At 37.5% G+C, this 18,776-nt stretch overlaps 1 protein-coding gene across 1 annotated transcript; it reads left to right on the forward strand.

Annotated features, from left to right (window-relative positions):
• The first annotated feature begins 589 nt into the window (after positions 1 to 589).
• LOC306885048 (cAMP-dependent protein kinase inhibitor beta-like) lies at positions 590 to 15,830 on the forward strand. The gene is made up of 3 exons (XM_079441361.1): positions 590 to 693; positions 14,796 to 14,952; positions 15,028 to 15,830. Exons 2-3 carry the CDS (start codon positions 14,811 to 14,813, stop codon positions 15,108 to 15,110), a joined length of 225 nt encoding a protein of 74 aa, XP_079297487.1. The 5' UTR covers positions 590 to 693; positions 14,796 to 14,810; the 3' UTR covers positions 15,111 to 15,830.
• Positions 15,831 to 18,776: the final 2,946 nt, after the last annotated feature.

Here is an 18,776-nt window from a genome sequence, read left to right on the forward strand (position 1 = left end):
TCAGATCAGATTTTTTGTGCTATTTATCTCAAACTTTGATATAATGTATTTTCTTTCTTTCTTTTTATTAATTTAATTTAAATTAATTTTTTTTTTTTTTTTTTTTTTTTTTTTTTTTTTTTTTTTGCATTTAAACAACAATACAGTTAAAGTCAATGAGGTCCATAAGATGTTTGGTTACTCACATTCTTTCAAATATCTTATCTTATGTTCAGCAGAAGAAAGGAAATCATAAAGGTCTGGAACAGCCTGAGAGTGAGTAAATTATGACAATTAAAATTTTTGCATGAACTATCCCATTAAATGCTTTGGCAAGCATATATGGATTTTGAGTTATATTTCATTGTGGTATGTACAACTCAACAACCACTTTTTGTCATATTCAGAGATTATAGTTATTTGTTGTTGTGATATTTACAAAGCCACTGAATTATTTAGACTGCATGGGTGGAACTCCTGTTGAAGCAATAAACTCAAAAATAAACCAATCTGATTTCATCTGTCCTCCCCCTCAGAGTGCTGGAGATGGTACAGTCTGCTTCCGAACGCTGTGTGAACTGTTCAAGAGACTAAAGCCACACACACACACACACACACACACTGAAGATGTCCTGATACACACCTGTTCTGCCGGAGACAAACATGATGAACGCAGAAATGAAAACCATCCTGCTGTAGGCCTGCTCATTATTGGTAAGTGGAGCTTTTATCTAGAATACTGAAGTCTTAATATTGACCATTTAACATGAGAATAAAAAAAAAATATTTTTTTTGTTAATTTGACTATTAAAATTCATGCATGTAAAGATATGACAGCAATTATATATTATAGCATATACAAATACAATATACTATAAATATTACAGCAGTTGTAAATCCAGTTGACATTTGCTTATTAGTGCAGTTTTGAAATATAGATACTTTAACATATTTGCCGTTGTTTGAGAGTAAATGTCAGTGAAAATCATCTTAAAAATATATATATTTTTTAAATGTTGTACATTAATATTTTAGAAGCCACTGAGTCTGAATAATAAATAAATAAATATATATATATATTTTATTAATTATTATTATTTTGTGTGTATATATATATATATATATAAACACTGCATAGTATTATACGCATGAAAAAAGTGCTGATAAAATATAAAACTATTAAAACTATACCATTATAAAGTGCTGAAAAGTTCAAGAATAAATAAAAAAAGGAGGTTTGGGGTGTGTTGTAATATTTTCTTTAACTTTTTGCACTGTTTATCACAAACATTGATACAATATTGCCATATGTATCTGCGTCTAATTGTAGTAATGTGGTACTTATCCCATAACTGTTCATTTTGTGTCGAGAAAAACATGCTGTTGTTACAACCTACCTCCCAATTTCTGTCTCAACAGGTTGTTGAACACATAGTGATTTCAGTCCTGTAGCTCATTTCTAATTGTGTTGACTGATGGTCTTATAACACTCCCTCCTTAATGAGAGTCATACTGCAGAATTGAAATAACTAATTTACAGCCGTACAGCAGTTTAGAAATATCTCTGCCAGTGTCCAGCAGATTCAGAGAGGACTTCATAATCATAAAGCAGTCAAACAAGCCTCCTCAGAGCTGCTGTTCTCGTTCTGGAGCCATCTCTTTACCCGAGTGAGTCACTGCAGAGCAGAATAAGTATCTCATCATGCTTGTCTCTTCACCCGCCGCCTGGTGTTCTAGGACATGCAGCTATTATGCTGTGCAGCGGAGAAGAGCAAGGGATGCATAAATGTGCTGTTGGTACTTTTGATTCCCAGCAACATGTGGTTGTTGTGTAAGATGTCTCAGTGTGGTATTCTGGGTAATTCAGCACAGTCAGCCCACGCTTTTCCTGGCTTTGTGAGATGCCTAGAGTCACACTGTGTTTGCTGCCTCTTTGTGTTCACCTTGACAAGACATTTAATAATCTTCCAGCTTCTCTCCTTCTCCTTCAATCTGAAGCCTCACGCAACAAGTTTCCTCAATTTTTTTAAGTTAAGTCAACTTAATGGTTATCAGGGCATTTCTATGGATGTGTCCTTTTTGGTTGTTTACTGGCTCACGACTAAGGCTCTGTGATATCCTACCGATGACCTGGGTCCCTCCATCAGTAAAAACCTTTTTCCCCACATTTTATCATCTGCCAGATAAATATTTTCGGATTGCTTAGAAAAGCATACAGAGCACCACACACTACATGCAGAGGGGAAAAAAAAGACAAAAATAATGTGTTCCTCCAAATTTAAGGGAACAGTGTAGCCACAATTCACCTAAAACAAGCGAACAAATTAATCAGAGGTATCCAAAATGTAACTAAAATAGGAAATGCATACATTGTGGGAATTAGTTCTTAATGTCATGTTCAAGGCTCCGTAGAAAAGTAATAGCATACACTGTAAAAAAAATTCCGTAAAATTTACGGTAAAAAACTGGCAGCTGTGGTTACCAGAATTCTACCGTAAAAAAATACGGTAGCAATGTTTTAGGTTTAAGGTTTTAACTTAAATTTACAGTTAAATACCGTAATTTCTTTAACTGATATAATCTTAATATACCAACCTATTAAAGTACTGAAATCTGTTTTGTTCCTTTGAAATACACTGATATCCACCAAATGCAGGCAGGTGATGATGAGAAAGTCACATAGAATAGAATATACAGAAGGTGCACAGTGTCATTCACACAAGCACTAAACACCATCATGGTGAGACTCATTAAACTGAAATATGCTATAAACATCAATTTAACAACATTAGATGTAACATACAACCCTAATAAACATAACCGATAAGAAAAAACTAGGAAGAAACATAGTTATTTCAAAGAAAAAAACGTCAAATTCAAGCAGAATTTGAAATGGAATGCAGGGAATTCTGGGAACGTCAGTTTACGGTTTTTCCCTGTAAATTTTACAGGAACTTTCCGTTAACCATGTAACAGGTTTTTACCGTAGCATGTTCACAGTTTTTTACCGTTAAAATCATGATCATTTTTTACAGTGTACAGTAAGTCACTCAGTTCGTGGCATGATTCATGTTCATAGCACATGGTGCGAGCCTGAGTAATACTTAGGATGAAGGAGTTTGGAAAAACTCAACTCTAGTAATAACAAGCCTTGTTATTACTAGACTTTAGTTTTTTTCCAAACTCCTTCATCCTAAGCAGCCTATTACTCAGGCTCGCACCATGTGCTATGAACATGAATCTTGCCACAAACTTGTTAAATAAGCACTAAAAGTGTTTTGTGTTGCTCAATCATGAGTCTTCTAGCATTTCTTAACTGTGATAATGTAAACTTGACCACAAATGCTGCCAGCGCACACACACACACACACACACACACAGAGACAAAGACAGACAGTATTATGCACTTGCACATTTACACATTTATAATTGAATGCACACATTAACACAAACTGTTTAGGGGTTTAAGGTTTCTCAGTGGCACAGGAAGAAACACTCTATCTCTTTCCTTTAATTATACTGTCAAGATAGAAGGATGTTTCTACAGAGACAGAAAGCCTTTTTTAATTTACTAAAACACCAGCCATGATCAATGGGTTCCTTTTAGTATATTACACAAGATAAGATTGACTGAGTTACAGACAGGGTTGATGCCAGTAATGACATCTGGCCAATAATCAATACAATGCAGATGATATAAGAGGACATAAGATGTACAAAATTGCTTTAAATAAACTCTAAATAAACACTTATTTTACACTAGACAGAATGGTCATTTATGTTAACCAGTCCATTTGGCACAATTGTGAGCCAATGGCAGTAATCAAAAATGACTGATGAATCAGTATTAATATATTACCAGCCCTTATTTTAGCATATTAATAAAAACCTATTATGGGAATAATATAGTTTAAAACAGTATACTTAAGTGCAATCTGAAAGCAGTGTTTTCAGACACTCAAGTGCATGTTAATTAAATGAGAATGTATTTTAGTTTGCATTTAATATGGTAAATATTAGTTATTTAACTTAAGTTAGTTAAATATAAGTTAAATAAGTAAATATATTTAACTTTACTTTACTTATATAGTTATAAGTATATTAAATGCAAATGGCATTTTTGACCCACTTAAGTAGGACTTTATAAAACACATCTTTAGGCCTATGTTATATATTCTTGATTCCTTCTATTGTCTCTGAAATATGGTTAAAGTGAATTGCTGAATGTAATGACAAGCATTTGTTGTAAACTAAAATATACTTTAATGTAATTTCTACTGAAACTTATATGTCTTGTATTTAAATATATTTGCAATTATGAATTTGTAAAAATCCAGTTGCAGTTTTGTACATTAAAATATATTAACTTTAAATGCAACATTGAACAACACTAGTTAAAATGTTAATCAAGTACTTTACATTTGCTTCAGTATCAACACATCAAAATAAGTGTACTTTAACCTAAAGATTAAATCATTAAAAATGATTTAAAATGTACTTTAACATAAAATGTTTAATTTGACATTATTACACAGAGCACTTATTAAAAGTTAACTTAAGTGTGTTAAGAAACATAATTATGAAAATAATGTCTCTTTATCTGCAAGTACAGTCTTTTAAATACAGTATACTTTCAAGATTTGAAGTTCACCAGAAGTGCTCATTCAATACAGTTAAGCATGCTTCTTTTTCACAATGGATTCAAAGTTTTTTATTCAAAACTTACAAAACGGAGCACATGTGAGGTATCTTTCACTTCTTTAAAGCTGATAAATAAATAAATCTTTATTTTTATTTTTGGGTGAAATATGACATGAAAATGTTCTTAATAAGCTTTAGTGAGACTGCAGCTGAAATGCTGATGTTGGTTTGCTAACAATAGCATGCAATGCATTTCCCATCATGCTACAGAACTCCTCTGCCATGACTGTATGCCTTATGTGTTTGGGATGTGTGCAGTGCAGTTTTTCCCTATCCATCAATCCTCCAATCTTTGTATTTAAACCTTTTTTTCTCTTTGAAAAAGATGCTCAGAGACAAACTGATTTATGCCACAGGGCTAACACAAGCTTGATAACCCTTGTTGTACAGACTTGTGGGTCTGCGCCAGTGCTTTGAGCCAGATGGCATCTGAGGCTGCTGCACATATGCTAAATGACCAAACTGCAGATCAAGGTTCGAAACTCTGAGAGGACATGGTGTGTGTTGTGTTTGGACTGGCCATTTCAAGACATTTCTGCTGTTTTCTGTGTTTCTTTTGGCTTGGTAAAGCGACCACCCAGTGCACACTAGAGAGAGTGTAGTTTATTATGGCTTGTATGGTCTATTATTTGTTTATACTAGCCAAGAAATTAACACCCTAAATATTGGGCTCAACAAGAATTACCAGAAAGAACAAATTCTTGAACACTTGGATGAAAGGCTTTATTTCCTCAGAGATACTCTTATCAAACAACAGTGCAAGATTACAAGATAAAAGAGTATTAGAGGCCTGAATATTTGATGTGAGTATCTTTTATTGTGACTTACCAAGGATTACATTCTCTGTATTAGTCTTGAAATAGGAAATCCTTTAGGGTTTGTGATGATTGTGTGACGTGTGTGCTTGTTCTGTTTGGAGATCTAGCAGTATAAAAGGCTTGAAAGAGTGAAGTGACAGCTGTGTAGAGATTCATTTGAGATGTGTTGGTATTTAGTGTCTCATTCACTGTGCAGAGCAGAAGTCTACAGCTTTGTTTACACCTGGTCTTAAGATGCACTTTGGGTGATCGGATCACAAGCAGAAGAGGGAGACACATTCCCATTCACACCTTCTGTACTCTTTTGACCACTTCTGTCCTGATTTCTGTTGAGCGGAGGGTCTATGGGCCAGTGTATGTGGGCTTTTTTTGTTCATTCACTCTTACTTTCACCTTCCAGTTAACCTGTGCATGTGTGAGTGTATGTTTGTGCTTGTTTAGACTAGTTACGTGTTTGTGTTTTAGTTTAATAAAAACTTTTGTGCAGTGCAACCATGTGAGTCAAGCTCTTATGTGTTTGATTAATGTATTCAAGGCTCTGTTAGCTGAGGTTAACCTCTGCCTTAAGAACTGTTTTGAGCTAAAGTTTTGCCAGACAAACAACATTAAACTTTTACAGCAATGCAAAATGAGAGAGGATATTCATGGGGGTAAAAAAAATCACTCTGAACATTGTGTTTCTTTCACCTTCTGGCACGTTTGCTCACACATGATTAATGTTATATAATAATTTGTATGTAATTGTCAATTACAATTAATATCCCAGGACATACAGCATATATGTGACCCTGAACCAGTCATAAGGGTCATTTTTTTCAAGGGTAGTTCAGAGGCAGTGGCTGTCTGATATTCAAAGTCAGACTCAGAGACAGTGGAAGCTTCAGAGGTCGTGTCGGTCTCTGAGGTAGTGTCAGTCTCAGAGGCAGTGGCAGTCTCAAAGGTAGTGTCAGTCTCCGAGGTAGTGTCAGTCTCAGAGGCAGTGGCACCCTCATATTCAAGGGCAGTCTGCGATGTAGTGTCAGTCTCAGAGGCAGTGGCACCCTCATATTCAAGGGCAGTCTGCGATGTAGTGTCAGTCTCAGAGGCAGTGGCACCCTCATATTCAAGGGCAGTCTGCGAGGTAGTGTCAGTCTCAGAGGCAGTGTTAGTCTCAGAGGTAGTGTCAGTCTCAGAGGCAGTGGTACCCTCATATTCGAGGGCAGTCTCCGCGGTAGTGTCAGTCTCAGAGGTATTGGCAGTCTCAGAGGCAGTGGAAGGCTCCAAAGCACTGGAAGTTAAGAGGCAGTGTTGTCTTCGAGGCAGTGTCAGGCTGAGACGTACTGTCAGTGTGAAATGTACTGTCACTCTGAGATGTAGTCTATGAGGTAGTCTCAATTTGAGAAGCAGACTTAATTTGAAAGGCATTGTTAGTCTGACAGGCAGTGTCACTTTCAGTGGAAGTGTCATTCTCAGACGCAGGGCCAGTCTCAGAGGAAGTTTCGGGCTCAGAGGCTGTTTGAGACTGATAGGCAGTGAAATTCTCAGAGGCAGTGCCAGTCTCAAGGGCAGTGTTATCTCTGAGGCAGTTTCAGTCTCTGGCACACTGTTCATCTCAGGTGCACTGTTCGTCTCAGGGATGATGATGGTCTCAGGTGCACTGTCCGTCTCAGGTGCACTGTCCGTCTCAAAGATGATAACGTCTCAGGTGCACTGTCCATCTCAGGGGTGATGACGGTCCAAGGGGCACTGTCCGTCTCAGGTGCACTGTCTATCTCAGGGATGATGACGGTCTCAGGTGCACTGTCCGTCTCAGGTGCACTGTCTATCTCAGGGATGATGACAGTCTCAGGTGCACTGTCCGTCTCGGGTGCACTGTCTATCTCAGGGGTGATGACGGTCCAAGGTGCACTGTCCGTCTCAGGTGCACTGTCCGTCTCAGGGATGATGACGGTCTCAGGTGCACTGTCCGTCTCAGGTGCACTGTCCATCTCAGGGGTGATGACGTTCTCAGGCGCACTGTCCGTCTCAGGTGCACTGTCTATCTCAGGGGTGATGACGTTTTCAGGCGCACTGTCCGTCTCAGGTGCACTGTCTATCTCAGGGGTGATGGCGGTCTCAGGCACACTGTCCATCTCAGGTGCACTGTCTATCTCAGGGATGATGACGGTCTCAGGTGCACTGTCCGTCTCAGGTGCACTGTCTATCTCAGGGATGATGACGGTCTCAGACGCACTGTCCGTCTCAGGTGCACTGTCTATCTCAGGGGTGATGACGTTCTCAGGCGCACTGTCTGTCTCAGGTGCATTGTCTATCTCAGGGGTGATGGCGGTCTCAGGCGCACTGTCCGTCTCAGGTGCACTGTCTATCTCAGGGATGATGACGGTCTCAGGTGCACTGTCCGTCTCGGGTGCACTGTCCATCTCAGGGATGATGACGTTCTCAGGCGCACTGTCCGTCTCAGGTGCACTGTCTATCTCAGGGATGATGACGGTCTCAGGCGCACTGTCCGTCTCAGGTGCACTGTCTATCTCAGGGATGATGACGGTCTCAGGTGCACTGTCCGTCTCAGGTGCACTGTCCATCTCAGGGGTGATGACGGTCCAAGGGGCACTGTCCGTCTCAGGTGCACTGTCTATCTCAGGGATGATGACGGTCTCAGGTGCACTGTCCGTCTCAGGTGCACTGTCTATCTCAGGGATGATGACGGTCTCAGGTGCACTGTCCGTCTCGGGTGCACTGTCCATTTCAGGGGTGATGACGTTCTCAGGCGCACTGTCCGTCTCAGGTGCACTGTCTATCTCAGGGATGATGACGGTCTCAGGTGCACTGTCCGTCTCAGGGATGATGACGGTCTCAGGTGCACTGTCTATCTCAGGGGTGATGACGTTCTCAGGCGCATTCTCCGTCTCAGGTGCGCTGTCTATCTCAGGGGTGATGGCGGTCTCATGCGCACTGTCCGTCTCAGGTGCACTGTCTATCTCAGGGATGATGACGGTCTCAGGTGCACTGTCCGTCTCGGGTGCACTGTCCATCTCAGGGGTGATGACGTTCTCAGGCGCACTGTCCATCTCAGGTGCACTGTCTATCTCAGGGGTGATGACGTTCTCAGGCGCACTGCCCGTCTCAGGTGCACTGTCTATCTCAGGGGTGATGGCGGTCTCAGGCGCACTGTCCGTCTCAGGTGCACTGTCTATCTCAGGGATGATGACGGTCTCAGGTGCACTGTCCGTCTCGGGTGCACTGTCCATCTCAGGGGTGATGGCGTTCTCAGGCGCACTGTCCGTCTCAGGTGCACTGTCTATCTTAGGGATGATGACGCTCTCAGGTGCACTGGCCGTCTCAGGGGTGATGGCGGTCTCAGGTGCACTGTCCGTCTCGGGCGCACTGTCCGTCTCAGGGGTGATGACGGTCTCAGGTGCACTGTCCGTCTCAGGGGTGATGGCGGTCTCAGGCGCACTGTCCGTCTCAGTTGCACTGTCTATCTCAGGGATGATGACGGTCTCAGGTGCACTGTCCTTCTCAGGGATGATGACGGTCTCAGGTGCACTGTCCGTCTCAGGGGTGATGACGGTCTCAGGTGCACTGTCCGTCTCAGGGGTGATGGCGCTCTCAGGCGCACTGTCCGTCTCAGGTGCACTGTCCATCTCAGGGGTGATGACGGTCTCAGGTGCACTGTCCTTCTCAGGGATGATGACGGTCTCAGGTGCACTATCCACTATACCTTAAACATTGATGCCATTGACCTGCAAGTCTTCCTTCACTAAACCTTTAAAACTCTTTTATTCCAGCAGTTTAAGTTTTTCCCTATTAGTACCCCCCACAATCTGTCTCTGTCTCAAACTGTCTGGCACAACTGATTTCATAACACAGTGATAGCTGTTTAGCTGCTGTAAAAGCTTATTTCTGCCATGGAATATAAAGGGTAAAGGGTAATTATGACTTTATCTTAGAATTCTGACTTTTTTCTTGCAATTGTGAATTTACAGTATCTCACAATTCTGATCAAGTCTGAATTGCAAGACATAAACTCGCAATTACTATAATGGAAGTCCAATTTGTGAGATAAAAAGGTTAAAATTACTGTTTTTACTTTTATATTCTGTGAAGGAAACAAGCTTGCATAGTAACCAAAGGCCATGTATGTTGGAATTTTTGTTGATCCCTGGCATCATCTACCATGGGGGCACCATCCACATCCAACCCCCACACCGGAAAGCAATTTCAATCAAGGCTCCAATTGAATTTCTGAATAGGGGACCCTATTTTTTCTATTGTACATTCTATAAAGTAATGACTCAATCAGTTTTAGATAGTATGTTGCCAAGAACAAACACATTCAACACTTAAAAATGTAAAATGGGTTTCAGTTGAAGGTAAACTGAAGGCTAAAATTACAAAAAAAACTATGGATTTTTATATTGTCTGTTATATGCAGGTAGAACTGAAAAAATGCCGAGTAATGCAGTTTTTGTAAAGCCATCAACTGTTAGTATTTTGACAGTCACTGTGCTATGATTGACTATATGCTTCTGTTGGATAGAAGTGCTAATGCTAATGCACACCCGGAGCAGTGGGCAGCCATTTATGCTGCGGCGTCCGGGGAGCAGTTGGGGGTTCGGTGCCTTGCTCAAGGGCACCTCAGTCGTGGTATTGAGGGTGGAGAGAGCGCTGGACATTCACTGCCCCCACCTACAATTCCTGCTGGCCCGAGACTCAAACCCACAACCTTTGGATTACGAGTCCGACTCTCTAACCATTAGGCCACGACTTCCCTAAATTAACTCTTTGGCTAATTGGCTGTATTAAGAGTTTAGAAAAAGTACTTTAAGCATTGGTAAACGCTTCCTAGCAATTGAAAAAAACTATAAAACTATAAGAGTGTACATATCATTCACTGTACTGTCATAATTTGAAAATTAAATAGAGATATAGAATTGTGAAACATACCCTAATCAGATGACCTGGCTAAATAAAATTACATGTTTGCAAAATCATGCATTCATTACGTTATTACATTACATCCATGGTAAATGTTTGTAAAGGCCTTTTCACACTGAACGCGAAAATCAGGTGGATGTTCTGCGCGATGACGCTTTTGAATCGAAACAATAGATATCTAATGGGGACGTTTAGGGGACTTGCACTTAAAGTAAAAGGAACAAAATATATTTATTCTGATTGAACAACTATCAAGGTGCTGTGCTCATTCTGTGTGTGTGTGTGTGTGTGTGTGTGTGTGTGTACTTGTTTATGCTACATTGTGGATACACAAGGATAGTAAAACCTGAAATTTTGTGGGGACCGGCCTGCTATTAAAAATAGTAAATGATGTTTATCTGAAAGTGTAACAATGTAAACAGGTTTTCTGTAGCTGAAGGACCCCACAAAGTAGTGTATTTCAATTTGTATTGTCTTTGGGGATATTAGGACATTATGTGTGTGTGTGTGTGTAATTCAGAGTTTTAGCCGGGGGCATTAATCTGCCTGAAAGTGTGAAAGCAGACTTTGATCCTTCAGAGAAAGTAAGAAGGTGAGATGAAGAAAAAAAGAGTTAAGAGTTAAACAGACAGAGAAATGTCTAATCCATCCCAGAGGATTCGTTTAATCGTCTCTTTATTTCTCTCCCTTTCCCATGCTTTCATAAGACGTGCCCCCCCCCCCCCCCCCCCCCCCCCAATCTTTTTCTTTTCTTTTAACTGTAAAATGGAAGAATGGGAGTGAATGGGAAATTTTTGAACTGTATGAACTTTTTTTAAGTATAAAGATTATAAAAACAAACAAACAAAAATATTTGTACATTTAATGGTTTGATATAAATTACCTCTGTAATTAACTGTAATAATAATAATAATAATAATAAAAAAAATGAAATGAAATGATTTTTATTTATTTGTAATGACTGGGAGGTTTTGTGTAAATGGATGATGAAGTCTGTGCTTTACATTTCTGTGGATGATAATGTGGCGGTTGCCATGGAAGCGGAACAAGGGGACCAGACACATGCTCATGCTCTAACATTCTATAAATAGAGGGACAGTAATTAAATACCTTTGAATGGACCTCTGTAACATCATGGGATTGTGGGAACATTAACAATTCACACTGCGTTAAAGCACACAGTTTATGAATGGTTGATTATGAGTTGTGTTGCTGTTGCTGTTTATTTTTGATTGGTTTTATTTGTTCATTGTGAATGACCATAGGAGTTTAATCTGTCTAAATATGCTCATCACTGATGAAACACAAACACAAGCATACAATGGCACACTGACAAATGCACTTCACTTTGTACACCGCCTGTTCCTTCTTACTACACTGTTAAACATTTTAGTGAGAAATTACAGTAAAAAAACGACGCAATTTTAACAGTAAAAAACTGTGAAAATGCCACAATAAAAACTTGTTAAATGGTTATCGGTAAGTTCCTGTGAAATTTACAGGGGAAAAAAATGTAAACTGACTTTCCCTGAATTTACACTGTAAATTCCAGGTTAATAATTGCGTTACTTTCACAGCAATTTCACAGTTGGACTTATCTTGTATCTAATTGCACTCTCAGAAATTTATTGTAAACAAACAGCATCAATCTGTGTTTCTACAGTACATAAGTGCTATGAACATTCCCAGCATGCAATGCAGCACGAATGGATCATGCTGTAGAAAATATAAACTTGTTGGTTTTATTTGTGCTGTTGAACTTGTTTTTGGTTCACTTTTAGCCGTTTGTGTTGTTTGTTTCATTTGTAATGTTGGTTTATGTTGTAAGTGTTGTTTTTATTTGTTGGGTGTTATTGTTGTGTTTTGTATGTGTCGTGTTGATGTCACATCGTTCAAGTAAAATTACGTTGCTGTGTATGCACGGTCAACATGAAATGAATGAATCCCTCTCTGAGATAATTTGTTAATATTAAAGATTCGAAATGAACAAATTGTTCAAGAAAATCATCACTAGGTAGCTTTAGCTATATATATATCTCCTTTACTATCTAGAGAAGCTGATTTTGTGTATGGAGTGTAGATTGATGTGGGGGAAAAAAGTAATTTAAAGCATTTTAACATAAGGCAGCAACATAAAATGTGAAGAAAATGAAGGGGTATGAATACTTTCACAAGGCACTGTATATAATTGTATATGTTGTATTTAAGAATCCTTCTAACATACTCACTTGTACTTTTCTAGCTAACTTTGTATTTGTTATTTTTTTTTTTTCACTTATTTTTGCAAATCTTTTTGGATAAAATCATCTGCTAAATGAATGCATGTAAATAAAAAAACAATTAAAAAAGATTGTTGAGTTTTAAGTTTTGGCAAGAAGGGCATTCCCACAGAGGACAGGATGGGGAGATGATGCCCTCCAGACCTACAGTAGACTAGATGAACTCTTTTGGTGTGAGGCCAGAGTGAGAACAGATGGCATGCTATCTCTCTGTGTGTGTTTGTACATTTCTGTGGGTGAATCTTACAGACATAGAAGTTATATTTTGCATAATATTACACTTGATGCATTCAGACAAGAGCCGACTTTTGAAAGAAGTTAATGTCAGTTTGGGGAAGGTATCAACATTTTTGATTGTTACTTAAGTTTTTTTTTTCTTTTTTACTATATTCCTACTTTTTCACATTCCTATTTTTATGAATATTTCCTCCAATTCTCATTGCTATAATGCAAACCAATCGGTGAAAAGACACAAGGGCAGAGAGTTCACAAAGAGCCACTAAACAGGAAGAGAGATGGTTACATGTTTGTCTAGAAGAGTTTTTTTTATTATCAATTACCATAGAAAAAACAGTTTCTGCATTTGTTCAAGTATGTGTACTATCCTCAGTAGGCTTTGGTGTGAACAGATATAACACTATATGCAATAAAGTACATTAAATATGTATCATATACTGTAAAAAGTGGTAACTTGCAATTGTTACCTTTATATAGATATTTTTACCTGATTTAACCTATAAAACCTGCTGGTATAAATTAATCTATACAGGTTGGTTCAATGATGCTAAATAACATTTTTGAAAAACAGTTAATTTATATATTACCATTAGTGATGCACGATATTATCGGACTGATATCGGAATTGGCCGATAATGGCTTTAAATGTAAATATCGGCATTGGCCCGATATGAAAAATTATATAATATGCCTTGCCTATAAGAGGAATCCCTTAACTAACATGTGCTCAGGGTGTGCTAGTGATTAGATCAAGCCAACATTGTGGCTCATTCTTGAAGCAAAGTTTTGTCTGAATGATGATTAGATTCACTCGTTTGGATCACTGAATTTAATCTGTGAAAGAACCTACAGAATGAGGCGTTTGGTGTGTGATAGAGTAAACGCCAGGGTCCTAATGCCCGTTCGGTAAGGAGTTTTAATCTGTAGGGGGCACTGTTGGCCTACTTCTAATTCAATTAAAAGTAAAATAGCCAACACCAGGGCTGTTCAAACTCGATCCTGCAGAGTTTCCGCCAGGACCGAGTTTGGACAGCCCTGGCCTACACAAATAACATTTAGACTGTGTTTCTGATTAAATAAAGAAGTAATTGATGTCATAAAATAATGAGTATGTTTTGATTTAAAAGCCAGAAGCTATAGCTTACATAAAAAAAAGAAATCACAAACATGACATGATTATTGTAAATTACATAATTTTATATATACTGATTTATTCATTAATGTGTAATATGTTTTATTTTTTTAAACAAATAAAATTTTTACAACTCTTTTGCTGTAGACCATTTACAAATGTTAAATTTGTAAATAAAATAAAATTGTTGGGGTTAACTGCATCTTTCTGGGGAAAAATGCAGCGATTGATATATAGTTTATTTATAGTTATTTTCAAAGCTTCAGTGTGCTGTCAAAAAACCTTCATTATTGTTTATTTAATTCTAACATATAAGTTCTTGTTAAAAACTAACCAAAATAAAAAAATATATATTTTGCTTATACTTTCTGCACAGGAGAGACTTGGTGTTGTTTCCAAACAAAAATAAATATATCGGTATCGGTATCGACCAAAATGAGTTGAAAAATATCGGCATATTGGAAAAAATCCAATATCACGCATGCCTAATTAACATTTTTAGGTTACCATTACATAGTAGTATTGTTAAACTTCAGATTGTGTTAGATTCTTGTTTTAATTTTGTTTAATTTTGCTTAGTTTTTGTTTTATTTTGTTCTGTTTCACTGCCTTTTGTTTTTCAAACAAATAAAATTTGTTGCTTTTAAAGCACTTAAAGAAACTTATGTGACCCACTACTTTTTGAAAACAGCTTTTATTGTTCTTGCTGAACTCGGCTGTTTTTTATTATAGAATGGCAGTGGTGAGATGACGGAGGTGGAGCCGGTGTTGGATTTTGCGTCATCGGGTCGATCAGGTCGACGTAATGCTCTTCCTGACATCCTGGGCTCTCCTGCCGGTGTCAGTCCCACGGACCTGCCCCTCAAACTAGCCGAGCTCTCACTAACAGGTCAGCCAGATTCACTGACACACACACACACACAGATTTGGTGCTCTGTGCATTAACCTGGCGTTTGCTCTGCAGACGGTCCTGGAGGAGCTCAGTCTCCAACATCACAGGAGGCTCCGCTCCCTCCAGAGAGCTCAGAGGAGAAACAGGGATCCTGAAAACTTCTCATCACCTCCCTCAGTGAACGCATGTCCAACATAATCAATGGAGAGAGAAAGAAAAGGAAATATTAAGGTGGCAATACCTCAGGGACAAGACTGGATTACTGCACACGCTGTGGCCCTGTGTCACGTGACACACATGTAGGCTGTGTGTGTGTTATTCCAGTGAGACCATAGGGCAGATGTCTCAGATTACTCTGTCACTGGTCACATGGTGTTGTCCATTTATGGTCAGTCAAACTCTCACTGCAGATTAAGCAGGTAGGAGTAACATTAAGTGAGCAGAAACATCAGAACGTGGCTTTGAATCCACCAGAGTTCTTATTTTTAACTAAAACTAAAATTTAAAATATTAATAATTATTTTGGTCCCACTTTATATTAGGTGTCTTTAACTACTGTGTTTTCATTTAAAAAAAAAAAAAAAAAAAAAAAATACTTATTGCATTAATTTTTACTTCATTTTCCAATTAATTATAGATGCAACTACAGAAATCTTTATAAGTACAATGTAAAAACATATTGTATCAAATAATTATGGAAGTACATCATAATTAAAAACAATTAATATAAAGTGGGTCCATCATTTTTGTAATAAAATAAAGTGTAATTATCATGTGAACAGCTAAAATGCAATAAAGAAAGGAAAATGAAAATGAGTTGCTTTGGCAATTTAAATAAGTATTACAATCAGTCAATCAATAGAAATATATATCTTAAAAAAATAAAGATGACAAAAACACATAACCAAAAATTACTAACATAAATGAAAACTGAAAATATAAAATACTAGCCAAAATTCAAATTATTAAGAAATATTAATAGTATTATTACTATAGTAATAGTAATACAACACTTGAAGCAACGGCCATAAATGACTAAATTACAAATGAATTACTTCATTTGGTTTGTAACCAAACTCATTTTATTTCAAATAGACAGGCAAATGAAAGTGGTTGTAACTGGACATGGAAATGGACATCTGTCTCAGTGTGGACAGCTCTGCTAATTATGATGAATGTGATCTAGTTTACTTAAATATAAGCAAGCAGGCATGTTGTCAATGATGATTCATCGGGGCGAATAAACCAAGATTATAGAAACCACTGGCACGAATGCTCTCTATTATCCACTAATGCAGCCCAGAGCATTTGAAAAACAAGTACTTTTTAGGTGCCATAAACTATAAACGTATATTATAATATTCATATTAATATAATATTTACCTTCAAATATCTACTTAACCTTCTAAGTGTCATTTTAATGTAAATCTAAGTAGTATGTATATTTTCAGCATATGTTGGGTGAACTGGCACCGTCTCTGCTGTTGCCACACAGTATGCATCATGTCTGAAAACACAGCTTTCAATGTCACCTTCTGCCAGTCAGCAGCATGAGACGGCTGTCTCGTTCACAGCTATTAGTACATTAACAGACGTGCCAATCTAGAGACCACAGACGTGACCTTACAAATGGGACTGCGCTCGCTGGCTCGAGCCATCACTGATCTGCATGGGATTTTGTACATAGTGTAATTTGGGGTATAGGATGAGGGGTATTTGCATTTATTTATACATTTGGGCGATTAAATGTCCTACATGTTTATATTCAATATTTTACAAATGCAAACTACAGCAGGTTGTCTGTTTATAGTAACTTTCTCAAAAATCAGAATTGAGATATTAGTGGAAGTATGTTTATTGTTCTGTCTGTATGTCTGATTCTGCCTATTTAGGCTCAAGCCATACTCAACTATACTTCTTTTAGATATTTTAAACTGCTGTTTTCTAGTCAGTCTTTCATTGAAATTACTTCAAGGGAATGTTTAGCAACCCCTAATATGTTATTAGTGTATTTGATGTCATTGCATTAGGTTTAAAATAAATCTCACAGCAGTTGTCATAACCACAGAGTCATTATGTTGTAATCTCTTGTCATGCGTTAAAGAAGTACCCTTATTTTAATGTGCTGACTAACACACTAAAGCACACAAACAAGTATGATGAAGTTTTGGTACATCAAAAATACTTGAAATATAATATCAATACAACAATTATCAATTATAAATGATTACCATTTAAACTGTTGTATTGATATTATATTTAAAGTAAATATGTGACCCTGGAGCACAAAAGCAGTCTTAAGTCTCTGGGGTATATTTCTAGCAATAGCCAAAAATACATTGTATGGGTCAAAATTATCGATTTTTCTTTTATGCCAAAAATCATTGGGATATTAAGTAAAGATCATGTTCCATGAAGATATTTTGTAAATTTCCTACCGTAAACATATCAAAACTTCATTTTTGATTAGTAATATGCATTGCTAAGAACTTTATTTGGACAACTTTAAAGGCGATTTTCTCAATATTTAGATTTTTTTTTGTACCCTCACATTCCAGATTTGAATCTCAGTTGAATCTCGGCCAAATATTGTCCTAACAAGCCATACATCACTGGGAAGCTTATTTATTCAGTTTTCAGATGGTGTATAAATCTCAATTTTGAAAAATGTACCCTTATGACCGGTTTTGTGGACATATTTTTGATGTACCAAAACATCATTATTACAAATGTGTAATTACAAATATATTTAAATATATGACATACAAGTATATGTATATGTCCAGCACAGCCATTGAAGAGGAGTGGACAACCTGATCAACTCTATGCGAAGGAGATGTGTTGCACTGCGTGAGGAAAATGGTGCTCACACCAGATACCCCCCCCCCCCCATTACAGTAAAACTGCACATTTTAGAGTGGCCTTTTATTGTGGCCAGCCTAAGGCACACCTGTGCAATAATCATGCTGTCTAATCAGTATCTTGATATGCCACACCTGTGAGGTGGATGGATTATCTCGGCAAAGGAGAAGTGCTAACTAACACAGATTTAGACAGATTTGTGAACAATAGTTGACAGAAATAGGCCTTTTGTGTACATAGAAAAAGTCTTAGATCTTTGAGTTCAGCTCATGAAAAATGGGGGCACAAACAAAAGTGTTGTGTTTATAATTTTGTTCAGTGTATATATTACTTTACCATAAATGCTTGTCAGTACAGTGCAGCAGCACACTTAACAACATTTCAAAGATAACATATTTAAGTCTACTTAAGTCGGTCAAAAGGCACTCTTATGTGCAATCAATTGCATTTAATATAAATGTAAACTATAATACATTTTAGTAAAAAAAGAAATGCAGTTATGTGTTTGAAAACATTACATTCAGTTCACACCTATATAATAGTATATAGTATATAATAGTATATACTTTTAAAGTATATTATGGCCGTACTAGATAGCTACTCTTTTTTAAAATGTCTACCAAAAGTGTACTTCCTTTCTCACAAGAGAATGCTTTTTCTTTTTGTTAACTTGTTCAACTGTTGTCATATTAATCCACTGCTTTATCATTTCAAGCCTGAGCATTTGTTTGACAGTGCGCTTGTGTTTCTTTCTTTAAAATAAACAACACTTTCTTTGATATTTTGTATGCAGTGCAAGGTATATTTTTTAAGTGTGTTGTAAATGTCCAATAAATTTTTGAAGCCACTGTATTTATAGTATTTGTGAGGAATTCCAGTCAGTATTTAGACCGTATCATAGTACCGAGACTGCTCTCATTAGAGTTACAAAGGACCTGCTTCTATCATCTGATCGTGGT

This window comes from Barbus barbus, assembly GCF_936440315.1.
Source record: "Barbus barbus genome assembly, chromosome: 19".
Lineage (NCBI taxonomy): Eukaryota > Metazoa > Chordata > Actinopteri > Cypriniformes > Cyprinidae > Barbus > Barbus barbus.